The sequence below is a fragment of the Aspergillus stella-maris genome (assembly GCF_047715825.1).
Source record: "Aspergillus stella-maris strain CBS 113639 unplaced genomic scaffold BDV14scaffold_13, whole genome shotgun sequence".
NCBI lineage: Eukaryota > Fungi > Ascomycota > Eurotiomycetes > Eurotiales > Aspergillaceae > Aspergillus > Aspergillus stella-maris.
The window spans coordinates 205,392-221,287 of NW_027396807.1; the positions used below are offsets into that span (position 1 = coordinate 205,392).

A 15,896-nucleotide genomic window follows, 5' to 3' on the forward strand; every position below is an offset into this window, starting at 1 on the left:
TTATGATGTGAAAACCTGTATATAGGTTACCTGGAGCCAATGGCGAAGTTCATTAAATATACGTAGATGAGCTACGAGTCCGCTGTCTCAGACGATCTATATGTGATTTTGAAATACGGGATATACATTCAGAAAGCCGCAAATCATCTAATGATTTTCTTCCCATCTAGATAAAAAAGGGGGAAAACATAAGAAAAACCAGAGAACGAATAGATCAACCAATATAGACACGGTACGGCTCCAGCCCAACCATATATTTTCGCCGCTTCACGAGCTAGCTTCCGAGCTTCTTCACTGAACGATTCATCCTCAGACTTCTCGAGGAAGCCCTTCTGCCGGGTATCCCATTTCTTCTTATTGGGAATATAACCTTTAAACACTCCAGGCCGCATCGGATAATCCGAACTGAATAGCTGGGTTCAGGCCTCAGGGTAAAGCGTCAAATCCCGGAGGACATTCGGCCCAGCACAGAGAATCCACCGCGCCTCACCCATGAGATACTGTTCGCGGTTGATGCGGTGTTAGGGAGTGTGGGTTGGATTGGACCACTACGGATGGTAAGCCTGATGCAGGTGAATGTTGATTGGTTGTATGTATGGAATGGAAGTAAGTAGTAGGCAGTTAGTTGTTCATATGCAAGTCGAACCCACTGCAACGGCGCGGGTACTCGGTACTCGGCCTGAGCCATGTAGGGCCCGCTACAATGTGAAAGTAAGGGGCCAAGGGGTATTCAATCATCAACTAATGCAATACCTACGCAACCCTAGCGCTAAATGCTATGCTCTATAATAACCATAATGCCCACCAACAATCCAAACCACAAGTCTATATGCAAACCCTACAACCGAATTTGAAACCTCGGATGCGTCCGAATCCTCTCCCCGAACTTCCAAAACAACACGGGACAAGCACACATCGCCAGCGCAATAAAAGCAAGCAACGAATTCCCCCACCCCAGGTCCAGCGCATCATACATCGCCGGTCCCGCAAGGGGCAAAACCGCACCAGCCAGCGATCTCAGAGCCGTATTGGCAGCCGTAACGGAAGCAGCGTGCAGCAGGTACGAATCAACGAGGTATGTATTCGCCGCCATGAAAACGGTCATGAGCCCAACGGCAAATACACCCGTTCCGATAATCGGTACAATCCAGTGCGTCTGTGCTTGCGCAGACCAGCCATACCAGAAGAGTCCGACGGGGATGAACCACGCGCCGAAGACCATAGGCGGGAGACGCGACTCAGGACGGAACTTCCCCTGCGCAGTATGCGCCATGGCAATCTTATTCCCCGCGACACCGCTAATCACGAGGCCTATCAGACTACCCACTCCGAAACCAAGGTATGCCAACCCGGCGAGTGATGGAGAGAACCCGTACTGGTCCTCGAATATCCCCGTTATCGTCGTGAACATGAGGTATAGGTAGCCGTAGGAGACGGCCGCAAAGAGACTGAACAGGAAGACGATCGGGCTGAGGAAGAGGAACTTTATGGGGCGCGTGAAGGCGTCGACGAAGACTTGTTTGGGTGTGCGGCCGGTATCGTGAATTGAGCGCAGACTAGGGTTGCCTGTTTCTTTTGCGAGACGCTTTGCTTTGCGCGCTAGGATAACAGGTGCGTAGGATTCGCGGTAGGCGAGGAGGGCGCCGATACTAATTACTCCTGTCTGCAGGGCACTCTTAGTACAGCAACATGAAAGATGGAGGGGAGCAGACCTACCGTTATGGCAATAACCCAAAACACCCACCTCCACCCCTCGGCCTCAGCCAGGAACCCGCCAGCAACAGGCCCAACAATCGGTCCTAGAATCGGGCCCAGAGCCCAGACAGCCATGATCCCCGCGCGCTTCTCCTGAACAATCATATCGGCGATGGTCCCCGATCCAATCGTAATTGGACAAACACCCGCAACACCAGCGAATAATCGGAAGACAATAATCTGCGGCATATCCTGGGCCACCGCACACGCGATTGTGAAGATCAGGAAAAGCAGGTTGCAGGCGTGGTAACAGGGTACACGCCCGTATAGTTCCGAAACAGGCGCGATAAGAAATGGGCCGACGACATATCCCAGGACGAAAACGGATACAACGAACGAGGCAAGCATCGAGTCTGTCGAGTGGAAGTCCCGCATTACACCCTCGATGCCGGGTGCGAACATGGACGAGGCAAGCGGCGTGATGAATGTATTCGCGGCCATGAGGACCAGCTGTGATGCTTTTTTGCCCGTTGACCAGTTCATCGGGTTTGACGGGTCGGAGGGGCCATCCCAATCAACTTTCTCGTGGACATTGGTGTGCGTGTCTGTTGCATCGCTGATATGTACCTTTTCGATATCGGTCCCCCGTTCAACGTCGACGTCGGTAGCTGAGGTATTCGACATTTCGACGAAGAGGTAAGTACCCAAGTACTGGAAACCACAACAAAACCTGACAAAAAAAAAGAACACGCCCAGAACGCCGCAAAGCGTGGCAGCGGCCGACTCCTTTTATACGCGGAATACGCAATACGTCGAATCTCCAACGACCTATGATCGGAAATCAATGCCACGAATTGCTTGATAATAATCAGCCTCGGATCTGGATCTGGCTTGATCAATGCACGGATTCAGTACTCGGCAGCCAATCATACCTGAATATGATCATCTTATGCGGAGGAATACCGGTTATGCAGTGTCCCAACCCTGGGTCTGGATTGTCGTATTCGCTTTAGTTTACGAAGTGAAGCATAAGGGGGCGGCAATTGCCGTTGTGCACGGGGTGGCGGGATAAGAAGTGCATAATCGGCCGGTTCCGCTGTTGGAGTCTGCCCGCGTATGAGATCGGCAGGTAAGTGACAGTGTGACAGGGTCGCTCAGTGAATTGCCGGAGAATATATCTGGTGAATAAAAGCTGATTTGTGCATTTATTATGCAACTGATTTTGGGGTTGGAGATGGACATGGAGATGGACATGGAGATAAGCTGTTTACCCGGAGGCATATCTTTATGCACATACACCCCTATGCACCACACCAAGAACGTCTAGGCCTTACGAGAAGCCAAGAAACACAGAATCAGTGGACGGCTTGCGCAAAGCTACCGATTCGCTAACTAGTCGCTCTCGCTTTCGTTCTCGCAATGAGCCCTACAGAGCGTGGCCTGTTCGGGACTCTATCCCGTATAATGGGGTGTTCCGACCCCTCTAAAGGTCGGTTCGGACTCAGCCCTAACGTGCCACGCCACCGGCCGATTCATACGCATTACGCATGGCGTGACAGAGCAGAGCAGCAGGTTCAACTCATGATCATTTGGCCCAGACTCGCGTCAGGTTGTTTGGAATTGTGGTGAGGTTGTACTGCGTAACATCTGCGGATGGCTGTGCCGATCCACGTTACACACCTATACTCCAGGACGCGCGCCGTGGCTTGAGGGTAATATTTGAAACAGGCATGGTGTGTTAGACATGGCACGGAGGCTCTTCGTTGAGGTATTTACCGACTGGGTTCCGGTAGAGATATGCATTTTCGGACTGGGCGAGTAAACTCTTGGCTGGGATTTGCAAGGTATGTGGTTGGTTTATTTTGTGATAGTGCGCCTGGTACCTATGCATAATTGACAAAGGCACATTTTCTGGGTTTCTAGAAATACGGTGAGAGCATGATGTTATGTTTATGTCCTCTCCATCACGCACTAATCATATATAAATCAACGTATACATCCAATAATTTATATTATATTGGCTGACAGACTCACTCCCTTGTACCGGAAGGTCTTTCTTACTTTCCGTTGCTTCCCCTTCCTCACGTGGACCCCCCGCCCCGTATAGGTACATATATATACTCACTTCAAGCGGAACGCTTAATAGCCTCAGCAGCCTAAAACCCCCATCAGCACTTGTTACCAAACCCAACAGACTCAGGAACCATAGGGAACAAACCTTCTCAGCAACCGCATAAACCGAACTCTGAATATGTGTAGCCGGCAACATCGGCAGGACACTGGCATCAACAACCCTCAAATTCTGCACACCATGAACCCGAAAGTCAGTATCTACAACACCCCCTCGTTCTTTCCTCCCCACTGAACACGTTCCAGACGGGTGATATAGTGATTCTGCGGCGCCGCGGATATACGTCTCTAATTGTTCGTCGGTTGTGACGTTCGAGCCGGGCACGAGTTCGAGGGGGTTATATGCTGATAATATGGGTGAGGATGCAAGTTCCCTGGCGTACTTTATTGCCGCGATGAGGATCTCAACGTCAAGTGGATTCCGGAGGAACGCGGGGTCTGCAAGTGGTGCATCAAATGGATCCGTTGAGGAAAGACGCACGGATCCACGCGAAAACGGGTGTTGCAATCCTAGTACGAATGTCCCATCTGACCAGATGATTTCGAGCTGTGCCTGGTGTTTTGATGGGATGCCTTGGACTAGGAGGTTATGTTGCAGGGTGTATCCGGCTGTCACGGTTGAAGGGGTGTCGGCGTCTAGGTAGGCGCTTGGGTCCTGGGACTGGGCTGTTTCGTGGAGAGCGGTAACCTCAGCCACGCCGGTGAAGTTACTGAACGGTAGAAAAGCGAGAAAGTTCCCTGTTGCGTCGGCGTAGGGACCTGTCTTTTCGCTGCGGTAGAGGGCCAATGACTCGGCGGCGAAAGTGGCATTCGTGGTGAGATTTGTAGCCGTTAGTGGGAAGTCCACTGTTCATGATGTTAGCCCAAGGTCAGGCTGGTCAGATTGAAGAACATACTCTGATAAACAACCGGGACATAAAGATGATCTTGAAGGTTGTGACCGACACCAGGAACGTTGGCGACGGTCGAGATATTGAGGGTCTTCAGGAGAGCCGGGTCGCCGATTCCAGAGAGTTGTAGGATCTGCGGCGTGTGGAGGGATCCGGCTGCGAGGATGACTTCTTTGGTTGCGTTGATGATACTGAAGCCTGAGGTGGCCGAGACAGCAATCTTGAGAGATATAATCAGTATGCTGCGTGGACATGGAAAGATATACATACCTCAGCGCCTGTAATTCTTGGTCCAGTTGGACTTCTTTCACTGACCAATCTCGTTACCTTGCGGCCTGTAACGAGATGAAGATTCGGCCGACTGGAAACCGAATCGTAGTACGCTCTTCGCGCATCGCTACGAGTGACAGTGACAGGGTCCTGACTATGCGGACTCCAGTACCCACCAACTGCATCGCCGCTAGCAGCGTCGAGGGGAATTGAAACACCGAAACTGGTAATGGCGTCGATGAAGTGTTCTGCGCTCTGTTAGAGAGATACTCGACAGGAAAGGATGGGACAGGCGTACTCGTAGCAGGCCATATCCACGGCGCCCAGCTCGACTGGATCGGACCAGTCTCGCCATGGGCGGCGAGGTTATAGGTGATATTCCACTCCTCAACGATATCCTCATTAGGAGCTGTGAACGTCTCGCTCTGTTACTGCCGTTAAATAACTGTTTTACCCCGTATTATCGATCACCATACCTTCTTGAAATAAGGCAAAAGATCACTCCACCCCAACCCCTCATTCCCCAGCTCTCTCCACCGATCATAATCGGCACTTGAACCACGATCAAAGACCATGCGATTCAGTAGGCTCGATCCGCCGACGACTTTACCCTGCGGGATTGAGACTGACCTGTCTGCTGCATCTGGGTTAGAGACGTAGGTTAGGTTCCAGTCATACTCTGTGCCGATGACGCCGCCGGCAAGACCGGGGATAAGGATTGAGTCTTCGTTTTTGTCGCTGGTGATGTTAGTGAAGAGTGAGGTGTAATGATGGGATGATTGGAAGGCCAGCACGTACAATTCGCCGGCTTCGATTACAAGGATACTGAGATCTGGAACGTTTTAGTCATGAATGTCCGAAAGGAGAGTGCGAGTGTTTATGGTAGCTGTACCTGCGTCCTCGGAGAGTCTGTTCGCCACGGTCAAACCGGAGACACCTCCGCCGACAATGACATAGTCGTACGTCGGAAGTAGACTGGAATCCCGGATAAGGTGGCCCTTGAACTGTGATCCAGCAGAGGCAGGAGCGATAAGACCGAGGCCTAGCACCAGGGTCCCGATTGTGATTCTGCACGTAAGACGCATTGTGATGGAGGGTGGTGGTTGGAACGGGAGCGCTGTTGCCGGTGGAATGTACTTAAGTCGAGGAATAATTCAGGGGTAGACCTGCGCCAGCGCGAAGCGAGATTGCCATTGCAAGGATCGCAGGGATATAGAAAGACTTTGAGTTCATTGGGACGCTGGCTGGCATGGTCTCGGGTAGTGTCTGTCTAGCCCTAAAGGCGAATAGACTTGCAAAGTTGCGTGGCTGGAAGACTGGGGCATTGTGTGATTCGGTCAATCGCTAAGTAAGAACTACCACAATAGCACTGTTAGCTTGTGCGAGATATATTAAACTAAACATGGGGATATATGCACGAAAGGAGTCTTTCCCCGGTTCAGTGCGGAGAATACCCTAAGCAGCCTAAACTAACAGCAGTCTCCACCACCACAGGGATTTAGATGGCCCTCAATCTCGGGATAATCATCTAGCGATCTGTGCGTTATTGACCTGGCCATGGATCTGCCCTTATGCCCGAAGCCCTTGTCAAGGAGGAACGTAGAACCACAAAACAAAATGATCAGACTTGAATGCATATTAATCATACCGGCCCAGGAGAGTGGTGCTAGGCACGATTCAATGTAGGGCCTTTGGGACCTCGCCTCATGCAGCGGGATTCATTGAGAATATCTCCTACAATTTCATTGTTTCCAGAGATGTGACGTTTTAAGACAAAACTTATTACGATGCATATCATTGCAATTGCCGCGTGTTTCAGCGGCCTATCCACTGTTTTTGTGCTCCTGAGGCTCTTCACCCGGTTCTACCTGATCAATCACCCCGGAATCGACGACTACACAATCGCAGTCGCTCTGGTAAAAGGTCCCTTGAAGTGTGTCGATATGTTACTAATCAACGCCAGTGCTTTGCATGGTGCTCATTCGCATTCCTCGTGCAAGAAGTCCAATATGGCGCAGGACGGCCATCAAAAACAGTATCACCAGAGGAACTGAAGCTACAGCTCAAAGTAAGCAGGTCTGCAGAATTCCCGTCCATAACATATCACCAGAAGTACCTAACACCGTCCAACAAACTAAACAGGCTCTCTGGCTCTCAATCCCGCTCTACAACACGTCCCTAACTCTCACAAAAGCCGCAATCGTCTTCCTCTACCTGCGCATCTTCCCAACGCCGCGCTTCATCTTCACTGCCCGAATTGTCCTCAGCGTGATAGCAATTTATGGGCTGTGGACAGTCATAAGTGCATTCCTCAATTGTCTTCCAGTTGCCTCCTTCTGGGACTCCGAGGTCAAGGGGAAATGTATACCCAAGGCGTTCCTGTGGTTCTTTAATGGAGGGTGGAATATCGCTACGGACTTGGCGATTCTTATCCTGCCGATACCGGTTCTTTCGAGGTTGAGGTTGCCCATGCGGCAGAGGGTCGGCGTGATTCTGGTCTTTGCGACGGGCGGGTTGTATGTTTCCTCCGTTTCCTCCCATTCCTTCCTCTCCCTGGGCTTCCGGTCAGGTCAACAGCTATGCTAATTCGCGAAGTGCGTGTGTTACGAGCATGGTTCGACTTAATTACCTGACTGTTGCAACACATACTACAGATCCAACAAGTGAGTTTCTTTCTTTTTATCCCAAATACATCTGAATCTTCCGTTTGTGCACCCACCGTATCTGACTATGGACTTTGTGGCAGGAGACAACGGCCCCATAGCCCTCTGGTCCCAAATCGAGCTTAACAGCGGTATAATATGCTGCTGCCTCCCACCTCTCCAACCGCTCGTGACACGCTTCTTCCCCCGACTATTAGCGTCCGCATCCCATTCTCGAGATCGACAGAATAGGAAGAGGTCAGATCCATACGGCAGGTCGGGCGATGATTCAAGGGAAGGTAGGGATAAGCTGCGAGGGCAGGAACAGTGGAGGTCGCATTCGCGAGCTACTGATAGGATTTTCATCACGCATGAATTGCGCATTGAGATGTCTGATTGGGGGGGTAGCAGTGGAAGTGCGGTTTTAGGAGACACAGGGAGTGAGAGGGGGTTGGTCATACCTGATGCTTCTTCGGGTGAAGGGAGGTGTACGACTGAACGGTTGGCATGACTTTCTTCTGCGTGTCATTCATAGTGTCGTGTATATGATATAGGATATAAAGCAGATTGAAAAGCCGCGGTTCGAAAGAGCTGCCATGGGAGATTGGGTATGTATCGAGATTTGCAATCTATTGCGTCTAGGAGTCCACGGATCTCCTATTTCCATGTCCCATGTTACCATGGAGTAACAGTAATGTCTCATCCAGGAGAGTCAATACCGTTGTACAGATTATGGTACCCTACCAGGACAAGGCGAACCAGGCACTTAAAAGTCCTAGTGATTGGGTAATCCGTACAAGAGCCCTAATTTTGGGAGAAGGTTGGGCTTCCACCTCCCCCGGCAGGAGACGAGGTCCAGATCTACTAACCGGTTTGAAGATAGAATACCATGATGATCCGATTACCGGGCGTGTAAGGCGATGAACGGAAGAGCTCGATCAGAGCACGGCATTTGAAATGATCCGCGGCGAAGAAATAGTTTTACTCTCCGTTTATTTCGTCCCGGCGGCACCCGGGGCCGAGTATCCATGATGTCTTTGAGGTGCCGAGTTGCGAGATGGGGTCGGGTTGGTTGGGGCTATACATATCTGGATGTCGAACTCGCGGGGGTGACATTTAGCTCGGGCTCGAGGAGCGCAGATGCTTTTGACCCTTCTCTTCTCCTTCCTCCTTGGAATGCGAAGGTGGGGATGAGGATGCTACATCATCAGTATCAGGCTGATTCGCGAACTGGCAAAAAGAACAACGGGGATATCATGGATCATGAATGAAGGCCGGGAATGTGCAAGGGGGTCATCTCTTCTGGATATGATAGCCAGATCCAGGACGCAGCGGTAGTCAATATGGAATTTGTCCCTGGGATAAATCACCGTTTGATGCGGAATTCGTCAAGCTCTCCTTGCCAGGTACCGACTGGTGAGAAAATCAGTAATGACACCTCTGGTGACCAGATGGTCCGCAAGACAGAAACTATTGCGAGCGCCGAGGCGTACTTTCGCGAGCAAGAGATTATCGGTCTCGCATTTGGATATACGGACGGAACTCGGGGTGGGATAGGGTACTCTGGAGCTGAACCTGAAGCATCCCGCTCAGCACCTGTCCCCAGCGCAACCGAGACGCCGTGGGCGACTATCGGGGGCAGAAAAATTGTATGGGGTACCGATGCGGCTCCGATCCCTGCAGAAGTCGAGATTTGGCGGGAGGGTTATGAGGTTGAGTTGGTTGTATAAACTGTGTAGGACCATTATATATATTTCAATACTGTTTGTCTCTGCACTCCTTCCTGGTCACGTGTTTGTTGGTATCCTCCGTACCACTGCATGATGACATGACACCACCAAGATTACCTTACGGATCCCGTGTTCTATTTCTTACACGCACATCCTTACCTCTTCTAAACAGAGAGTGGACGGATCCCGTCAGGATGATGAGCTCCAGCTTGGTGTGTTGCGGGTTGCCCCAGCATTTGACGGCAGTGGAGCTTGTCAGCCACCGCATTTTCGTCTTTGGACAGAGCATCCCAGCCTCGCTATATTCGCCTGGCTAAAACTCGAAAGTCTCCAACCTAGTCCGTATTTGCACTAACCTCATCGTCGCTGGTCTTCAACATCAAGCGATTGAACTACAAAGTACAGAGTACCTCTATATTGTGCATTGAACGAAACGTGCGGATCAACGCGCATCACTAGTTTATCGCTTGGCGCGGCATTGACACCGATCTCGACTCCTTTTCTTGAGGAGCTGCACTGGGGACTGTCAACTGCAATCTCCCTCCACTTCAGGCGTGTTTCAAACGCTCTGTCATATCGACTGCTTCCCCGGTCATCCTGCAGTTCTGAATACCTCCCTAAAGTCGTTCTCCTTTTCGACTGTCGCCTGTTGACGTGCATGAGCGGACTGAAATAGACACCGCATCGACGTGGCATTCCAGCTCTTGCCCAGGTGGTGCCAGGTGCACCCGATAGCATTCCTTCCCCATTCCAGACCCATCTGCTTCCCCTCCGTCCAGTCAACAATCATCCTTGACAATGCTCGACGAACCCCAGCGCCCTTCTGCGACTGCCACGCCAACGCTTCCCAGCTCGATTAGCTCCTCGTCATTGTCAACCCAAGACAACTACCAGCCTTACTCCTCCTTCCACCGCCGAGCAAACACAGAGATCATCCGACCGCGCAGCCCCCGGCCGACCTCCGGACACCTGTTTGTAGACCAAGCCCAAAGCTTCGAAGACCTCGATTATACCCGGACGCGCCCCTCCCCTTCGACCGAGACCTTTGCGAGGAAGAAACTGGACGTGGGCGCCAAGTTCCTAACGGACTTGTTCCAGGGAAAGTCTGAGCAGGTCAACGTGGGCATCCTACACCGTCCGGAAGACCGACCATCGAGCGAGATGCGCCCGATCAGCATGGACGGCTCACTCGCTCAAGAGTCCTACAGCCCCTCATACACTACGCCCTCTTTCACGAGCCGGTCCCAGAAACGCATGACGGCACCGTCGCCCCTGAAACAAGTAACCACGACGAATCCGCTCTCGTTCTTCGGGCGCATGCGCCAGGGCGAGATAAGGAATGACCTTCCGGCTCCTGCTGAGGACGAGCTCTTGAACCTCGATATCAGTGCGGCATTGTTTCCTGCGGGCCCGAACAACTTGAGTGATGAGGAAGCGTTTGAGTCCTTGCGGAGCAATGCGGAGAATGTGATTCAACGATTGCAGACCGCTTACAAACAGCGAACGTTTGCGCTGCACGAAGTCGTCAATGAAAAGACCGAGAAGCAAGAAGAGCTCGAGGAAACAAAGACCCGTATCGGGCACCTCAAGCTGCAGCTGGACGGCATGGCCGAAAAGGTCCTTCGTCAAGACAAGGCTATGAAGGCCATGGCCGAAGAGCTGGAACAAGAGCGGCAATTGCGCCGGAAAGAAGAAGAAGCTCGGCGACGCAGCGTGATGCTGGTTAAGCCTAGTGGTGATGACGAAAGCGTCTCTGACATGTCGCTGGAGGTTCAAGCCCCCAAGTGGAACATGAAGCGCCAGAGCAATGGGACTATCCCCAGTGACTCTGGTTTTGAGTCTGGCGACGAGAGCCAGGCTGAAAGCGTCTTTTCTCGACGGGAAGCTCAAGATTCACCTCCGTCGAGTATCGCAGCGTCGTCCAGCTCTTCACAAGTCGCGATTCCCCCGCCATCTAGCACTCTACAGCCTATTGCTAAAGAATCGAAACCTCTCCCCGCGCCTCCCACTCGCCAGTCGGCGTACGACAAGGTCATGAAGGGCCTTGCATCCAGCGGTATTACTAGTGCTTGGGCTGGCAACTCCTCTTCAAAGTGCCGGATCTGCTATGGTGTGCCGTCGTCTGAAGCTTGGAGTGTCATGGGTGTTTTGAAGGAGGAGAACAAGGGCCTCAAGTCGCGATTGGGCGAGCTTGAGATGGTTATAGATGATTGTTTGAGTCTTGTTGGACCTTAGCTCAGGATAGTGCTATGGTTTTGGAGCTGTTGGCTATTGTACAATGATACCTATGCATGTTAGATACCATAAAATATTGGATACCGTACTTATATTTACATGACAAGAATGATAAAATGTATACTGTATAGAAAGTATCGTTCAGGGACAAGCTAAGTCGGGGAAGAGACCAAGTGGCCGTAAGAGGCTTAGCGTGGCTGGGGAACTCGAAAGTGGCCAGCGAGGCGACTTCACTTCACTCCATCTCTCCTCCTTCACTTCCACCTCGCTTCTTCTTCACGATTCTTTTTCTCTCTTCCCCCCCCCCCTTTAAATTATTCCCTTCCGCTCCTTCAGCTGGCCTTCATACCAGCTTTTTTTTTTTTACCCTTCTCGTTTGATCCTACAATTCTCGACCCGACTGGGAGGTAGTCACCATGAGCGGACGTGAGTGCTCCCACGCGATCGATCGCAATCCTGCGACGCTGCTCCCCCATTGACCTCAATTGGTCCGTGTATACTGATTGTCGCAAATAGTCCGATTTCTTGATCTGATCAAGCCCTTTACGCCCCTCCTGCCGGAGGTGGCAGCTCCTGAGACCAAGGTGCCCTTCAACCAAAAGTTGATGTGGACTGGGGTGCGTTCTCTCGATCTGCTGCAATGCAAGTCCAATAAGCTAATTGTTCGCTCTAGTTGACTCTTTTGATCTTCTTGGTCATGAGTCAGATGCCTCTGTACGGTATTGTCTCGTCCGATACCTCGGATCCCCTCTACTGGCTGCGTATGATGCTTGCCAGTAACCGTGGAACTTTGATGGAGTTGGGTATCACCCCCATCATCTCCTCTGGCATGGTTTTCCAGGTGAGATATAAAGCGCAATGACTTGGTTTACTGGAATATACTGATGGTTTCTTGTGTATAGCTCCTTGCTGGTACCCACCTCATTGACGTCAACCTTGACCTCAAGACCGACCGTGAACTCTACCAGACCGCCCAGAAGCTCTTCGCTATTATCCTCTCCTTCGGCCAGGCCTGTGTCTACGTCCTGACTGGTCTCTACGGCCAGCCCAGCGACCTCGGCGCCGGTATCTGCGTTCTCCTGATCGTTCAGCTGGTTGTCGCTGGTCTCGTCGTTATCCTCCTCGATGAGCTGCTCCAGAAGGGCTACGGTCTTGGTAGCGGTATCTCTCTCTTCATTGCGACCAACATCTGCGAGTCTATTGTATGGAAGGCGTTCTCCCCCACTACCATCAACACTGGCCGTGGTCCCGAGTTCGAGGGTGCCATCATTGCCCTCTTCCACCTCCTGTTCACCTGGTCCGACAAGCAGCGTGCTCTGCGCGAGGCCTTCTACCGCCAGAACCTCCCCAACGTCATGAACCTTCTGGCCACCCTTGTTGTCTTCGCCGCTGTGATCTACCTCCAGGGCTTCCGTGTCGAGATCCCCGTCAAGTCTTCCCGTCAGCGTGGAATGCGCGGCTCTTACCCCGTCCGTCTGTTCTACACCTCGAACATGCCCATCATGCTCCAGTCTGCTCTGTGCTCCAACATCTTCCTCATCAGCCAGATGCTGTACTCTCGCTTCTCCGACAACATCCTTGTCAAGCTCCTCGGTGTCTGGGAGCCCCGTGAGGGCTCTGCCCAGCTCCACGCTTCTTCCGGTGTCGCTTACTACATGTCTCCCCCGCTCAACTTCAAGGAGGCTCTGATCGACCCCATCCACACCGCTGTCTACATCACCTTCATGCTCGTTGCTTGCGCCCTCTTCTCCAAGACCTGGATCGAGGTCTCGGGCTCCGCCCCTCGTGATGTTGCCAAGCAGCTCAAGGACCAGGGTCTCATCATGGCCGGCCACCGTGAGCAGAGCATGTACCGTGAGCTCAAGCGCATCATCCCCACTGCTGCCGCTTTCGGTGGTGCCTGCATTGGTGCTCTCTCTGTCGCTTCCGACCTCCTCGGTGCCCTTGGCAGCGGTACCGGTATTCTTCTTGCCGTCACGTAAGTACCAGCTGCTCTTCTCAAGGTTTGATCAGCACGCTAACTAGAGTCAATAGTATCATCTACGGATATTTCGAAATCGCCGCCCGCGAGGGTGACATTGGCGGGGGCCTCAAGGGCCTTGTCCCCGGCAACTAAACTCAGCCTTTGGTTGAGACTTCCTTTTCCTTCTTTGATGAAGCATGAGCAGGACAAGTTGCAGGTTCATATGTTTCCTCCTTTAATCTGATCGTGCGTTTCCAGGCGGTGCAATGTTGTGGCTGCGGCTCAGGCTCAGGCTGTATATTTTGGATGTATCTTTCTACTCTCTTGCTCTCCACGTGAAAAATGTATGGGAAGGTTTAACATTCGCATCTCAAGGGGTTGATCTTTCTTTCTTCGACTGCTTTGGAATGGAAAAAAGTAAGCCGCAGCTGTACATAGCCGTCCTGGCCTGTAACTATATATTTATATTTAGAGAAAATGTTCTTCACTGCGCTGGGTTGTATTTGTATTTGTGACTATACTACTCCGTATAAATGGGAGATATATACCAGCCAAACATGATACCCAACCCGTCGTACTTACCTATCTATACCACTCTAAGTCCGGTAGTCCCCATTAATAGTAACATACTCATGACTAAAATCACAAAACCAATAAACACCCTCCTCCCCTCCCATCTTCCCATCAACACCACCACCAAGATCAACTACAATCTCCAGATCCTCCTCCTTTAATATAACAGCAGCCCTCTCCTCATCAACCTGTTCAGGCTCACCATCAACCAGCAACTTCAGCACTTCACTCCCATCAACAGGCTTGAAGCTAACGCTCGTCTTCTCAGGAACAACGACGCCCTCCTTAACACCCTGTGTGTAACCGATAGCACAGAGGATTCGCCCCCAGTTTGCGTCTTTGCCGTACAGTGCTGTCTTCACGAGCGGGGAGCGCGCGATGGATGATGCGATGAGCTGTGCGGAGGCGTAGTCGGAGGAATTCTTGATGCGGACTGTGACGAATTTCGTGGCGCCTTCGCCGTCGCGGACGACGAGTTGAGATAGGCTTTGCAGGAAGGACGTAAGGATTTCCTGGAAGGCAGCGTAGTCGTTGCTTTGTGTGCTGTTAATCGGTGCGCCGCCGGCTGCGCCGTTTGCAAGAATCGCGACGGTGTCGTTGGTACTTGTATCGCCGTCAATAGAAATTGCATTGAAAGATCTCGACACAGACTGTTTAAGCAGCGATGAGAGGGCGGAAGGTGTAATTGGTGCGTCGGTCGCGATGACGCCGAGCAGCGTCGCCATGTTCGGGTGGATCATGCCGGCGCCTTTGGTTAGGCCTGCGAGGCTGTATGTGTGGCCGGGGGAGGAGGGGAGGGTGAACGTGCGCGAGAGGAGCTTGGGGAATGTATCTGTTGTGCAGATTGCGCGGGCGGTTGTGAGCCATGCTGAGTGGGATGAGGAGAGGGATGAGTGTGCTGTGGGGATTTTGGAGAGGATTTTGGAGATGGGCAATCTGTTCAATATCATTCACGTCAGTATTTGCATAAGTTGTGGAGGGCTCTGTTGAGTTGTGGGTGTGTGCGTGTACGTACCGCTGCCCAATAACACCAGTACTCATAACAAGCGTCCCAGCCTCAGCAACACCAGTCACCTCATCAACCTTGCCAACCATACTCTCCGCATCCTCAAGCCCACCCTTCCCCGTAACAGCATTCGCGCAGCCCGCGTTAATAACAACAGACCTAATCCCCTGTCCCCTCGTGGTCTCCAGAATCCGCTTGCTAACCTGCACAGGCGCAGCCTGGAACTTGTTCGTCGTGAACACCGCCGCTGCAGAGCACGGCGTGTCGGAGGTTATGAGCGCGAGGTCGGGGAACTTGGTGTTGCTTGCTTTCACGCCGACGTGGGTGCCGGAGACGGAGAAGCCCTTGGGGTATGTGCCTGAGGTAGGAATGTACTTGCGTTTCGCGGCGGGGATGGCGGTCTCGACGGGCGCGGAGTAGCAGCGTACTTGGCCTTTTGCTATGCGCGTGAAGACGGCCATTGCGGTCGTGGATTGGGCGGGGGAGGCCATAGTTACCTGAGTTCCAGGTGTGTTAGCATACAGCCAACGAGAAGAGCTCCTTCGAGCTTGAGGGGCACTAAATACCTCTTGTCCTAGCCAATGAGTCAAAAAGTTGGAGCTCGTCGATGACTCAGTTCCGTCTGATATCGAGGCAATGTGGACAGTACGACCAAAGCCAGACTAGCCAGGGGCCCTTCAGCAGACTCGGCCCAATTGTTGGTATACAGACGCAACAATGGTGCTTGAGCGATTTAACGTCGACTGGTCAAGCTTCGTTGGA

At 52.1% G+C, this 15,896-nt stretch overlaps 7 protein-coding genes across 7 annotated transcripts; 4 read left to right on the top strand and 3 right to left on the bottom strand.

The window, feature by feature from the left end:
- Nucleotides 1-582: 582 nt before the first annotated feature.
- BDV14DRAFT_169378 (MFS transporter) lies at nt 583-3,119 on the bottom strand. The gene is made up of 2 exons (XM_073768029.1): nt 1,717-3,119; nt 583-1,663 (listed from the first exon to the last, which is right to left on the bottom strand). The coding sequence occupies exons 1-2, from the start codon at nt 2,377-2,379 to the stop codon at nt 839-841; spliced, it is 1,488 nt and encodes a 495-aa protein (XP_073630467.1). The 5' UTR covers nt 2,380-3,119; the 3' UTR covers nt 583-838.
- A 702-nt stretch (nt 3,120-3,821) lies between these two features.
- Nucleotides 3,822-6,070, bottom strand: BDV14DRAFT_188289 (GMC family oxidoreductase; the record flags this gene model as incomplete). The annotated part of the gene is made up of 8 exons (XM_073771044.1): nt 3,822-3,851; nt 3,914-4,671; nt 4,722-4,935; nt 4,986-5,233; nt 5,284-5,410; nt 5,462-5,723; nt 5,784-5,817; nt 5,878-6,070. The coding sequence occupies 8 exons, from the start codon at nt 6,068-6,070 to the stop codon at nt 3,822-3,824; spliced, it is 1,866 nt and encodes a 621-aa protein (XP_073630468.1).
- Nucleotides 6,071-6,772: 702 nt separating this feature from the next.
- Nucleotides 6,773-7,571, top strand: BDV14DRAFT_197872 (uncharacterized protein; the record flags this gene model as incomplete). Its single annotated transcript, XM_073772784.1, has 3 exons — nt 6,773-6,901; nt 6,949-7,053; nt 7,128-7,571. 3 exons carry the CDS (start codon nt 6,773-6,775, stop codon nt 7,569-7,571), a joined length of 678 nt encoding a protein of 225 aa, XP_073630469.1.
- Nucleotides 7,572-8,970: 1,399 nt separating this feature from the next.
- BDV14DRAFT_197873 (uncharacterized protein) lies at nt 8,971-9,357 on the top strand (the record flags this gene model as incomplete). Its single annotated transcript, XM_073772785.1, has 1 exon — nt 8,971-9,357. One exon carries the CDS (start codon nt 8,971-8,973, stop codon nt 9,355-9,357), a length of 387 nt encoding a protein of 128 aa, XP_073630470.1.
- An 89-nt stretch (nt 9,358-9,446) lies between these two features.
- BDV14DRAFT_169389 (uncharacterized protein) lies at nt 9,447-11,679 on the top strand. Its single transcript, XM_073768030.1, has one exon. The coding sequence runs from the start codon at nt 10,156-10,158 to the stop codon at nt 11,590-11,592; it is 1,437 nt and encodes a 478-aa protein (XP_073630471.1). The 5' UTR covers nt 9,447-10,155; the 3' UTR covers nt 11,593-11,679.
- Nucleotides 11,680-11,844: 165 nt separating this feature from the next.
- Nucleotides 11,845-14,031, top strand: BDV14DRAFT_26084 (translocon subunit SEC61). Its single transcript, XM_073776393.1, has 5 exons — nt 11,845-12,018; nt 12,109-12,209; nt 12,266-12,433; nt 12,495-13,570; nt 13,627-14,031. Exons 1-5 carry the CDS (start codon nt 12,009-12,011, stop codon nt 13,706-13,708), a joined length of 1,437 nt encoding a protein of 478 aa, XP_073630472.1. The 5' UTR covers nt 11,845-12,008; the 3' UTR covers nt 13,709-14,031.
- Nucleotides 14,032-14,110: 79 nt separating this feature from the next.
- Nucleotides 14,111-15,891, bottom strand: BDV14DRAFT_26091 (bifunctional ornithine acetyltransferase/N-acetylglutamate synthase). The gene is made up of 3 exons (XM_073776394.1): nt 15,701-15,891; nt 15,144-15,631; nt 14,111-15,064 (listed from the first exon to the last, which is right to left on the bottom strand). The coding sequence occupies exons 2-3, from the start codon at nt 15,623-15,625 to the stop codon at nt 14,152-14,154; spliced, it is 1,395 nt and encodes a 464-aa protein (XP_073630473.1). The 5' UTR covers nt 15,626-15,631; nt 15,701-15,891; the 3' UTR covers nt 14,111-14,151.
- Between the last annotated feature and the right edge of the window lie 5 nt (nt 15,892-15,896).

What these genes read in the sequence shown, in the direction of transcription:
- BDV14DRAFT_169378 (XM_073768029.1), bottom strand. Translation starts at nt 2,379, where the DNA reads ATGTCGAATACCTCAGCTACCGACGTCGACGTTGAACGGGGGACCGAT. An exon ending in TTTGGGTTATTGCCATAACG is followed by an intron (nt 1,664 to 1,716) that starts GTAGGTCTGCTC and finishes AGTGCCCTGCAG; the next exon opens with ACAGGAGTAATTAGTATCGG.
- BDV14DRAFT_169389 (XM_073768030.1), top strand. Translation starts at nt 10,156, where the DNA reads ATGCTCGACGAACCCCAGCGCCCTTCTGCGACTGCCACGCCAACGCTT.
- BDV14DRAFT_26084 (XM_073776393.1), top strand. An exon ending in AAAAGTTGATGTGGACTGGG is followed by an intron (nt 12,210 to 12,265) that starts GTGCGTTCTCTC and finishes TGTTCGCTCTAG; the next exon opens with TTGACTCTTTTGATCTTCTT. An exon ending in CCTCTGGCATGGTTTTCCAG is followed by an intron (nt 12,434 to 12,494) that starts GTGAGATATAAA and finishes TCTTGTGTATAG; the next exon opens with CTCCTTGCTGGTACCCACCT.
- BDV14DRAFT_26091 (XM_073776394.1), bottom strand. Translation starts at nt 15,625, where the DNA reads ATGGCCTCCCCCGCCCAATCCACGACCGCAATGGCCGTCTTCACGCGC. An exon ending in ACTGGTGTTATTGGGCAGCG is followed by an intron (nt 15,065 to 15,143) that starts GTACGTACACGC and finishes GATATTGAACAG; the next exon opens with ATTGCCCATCTCCAAAATCC.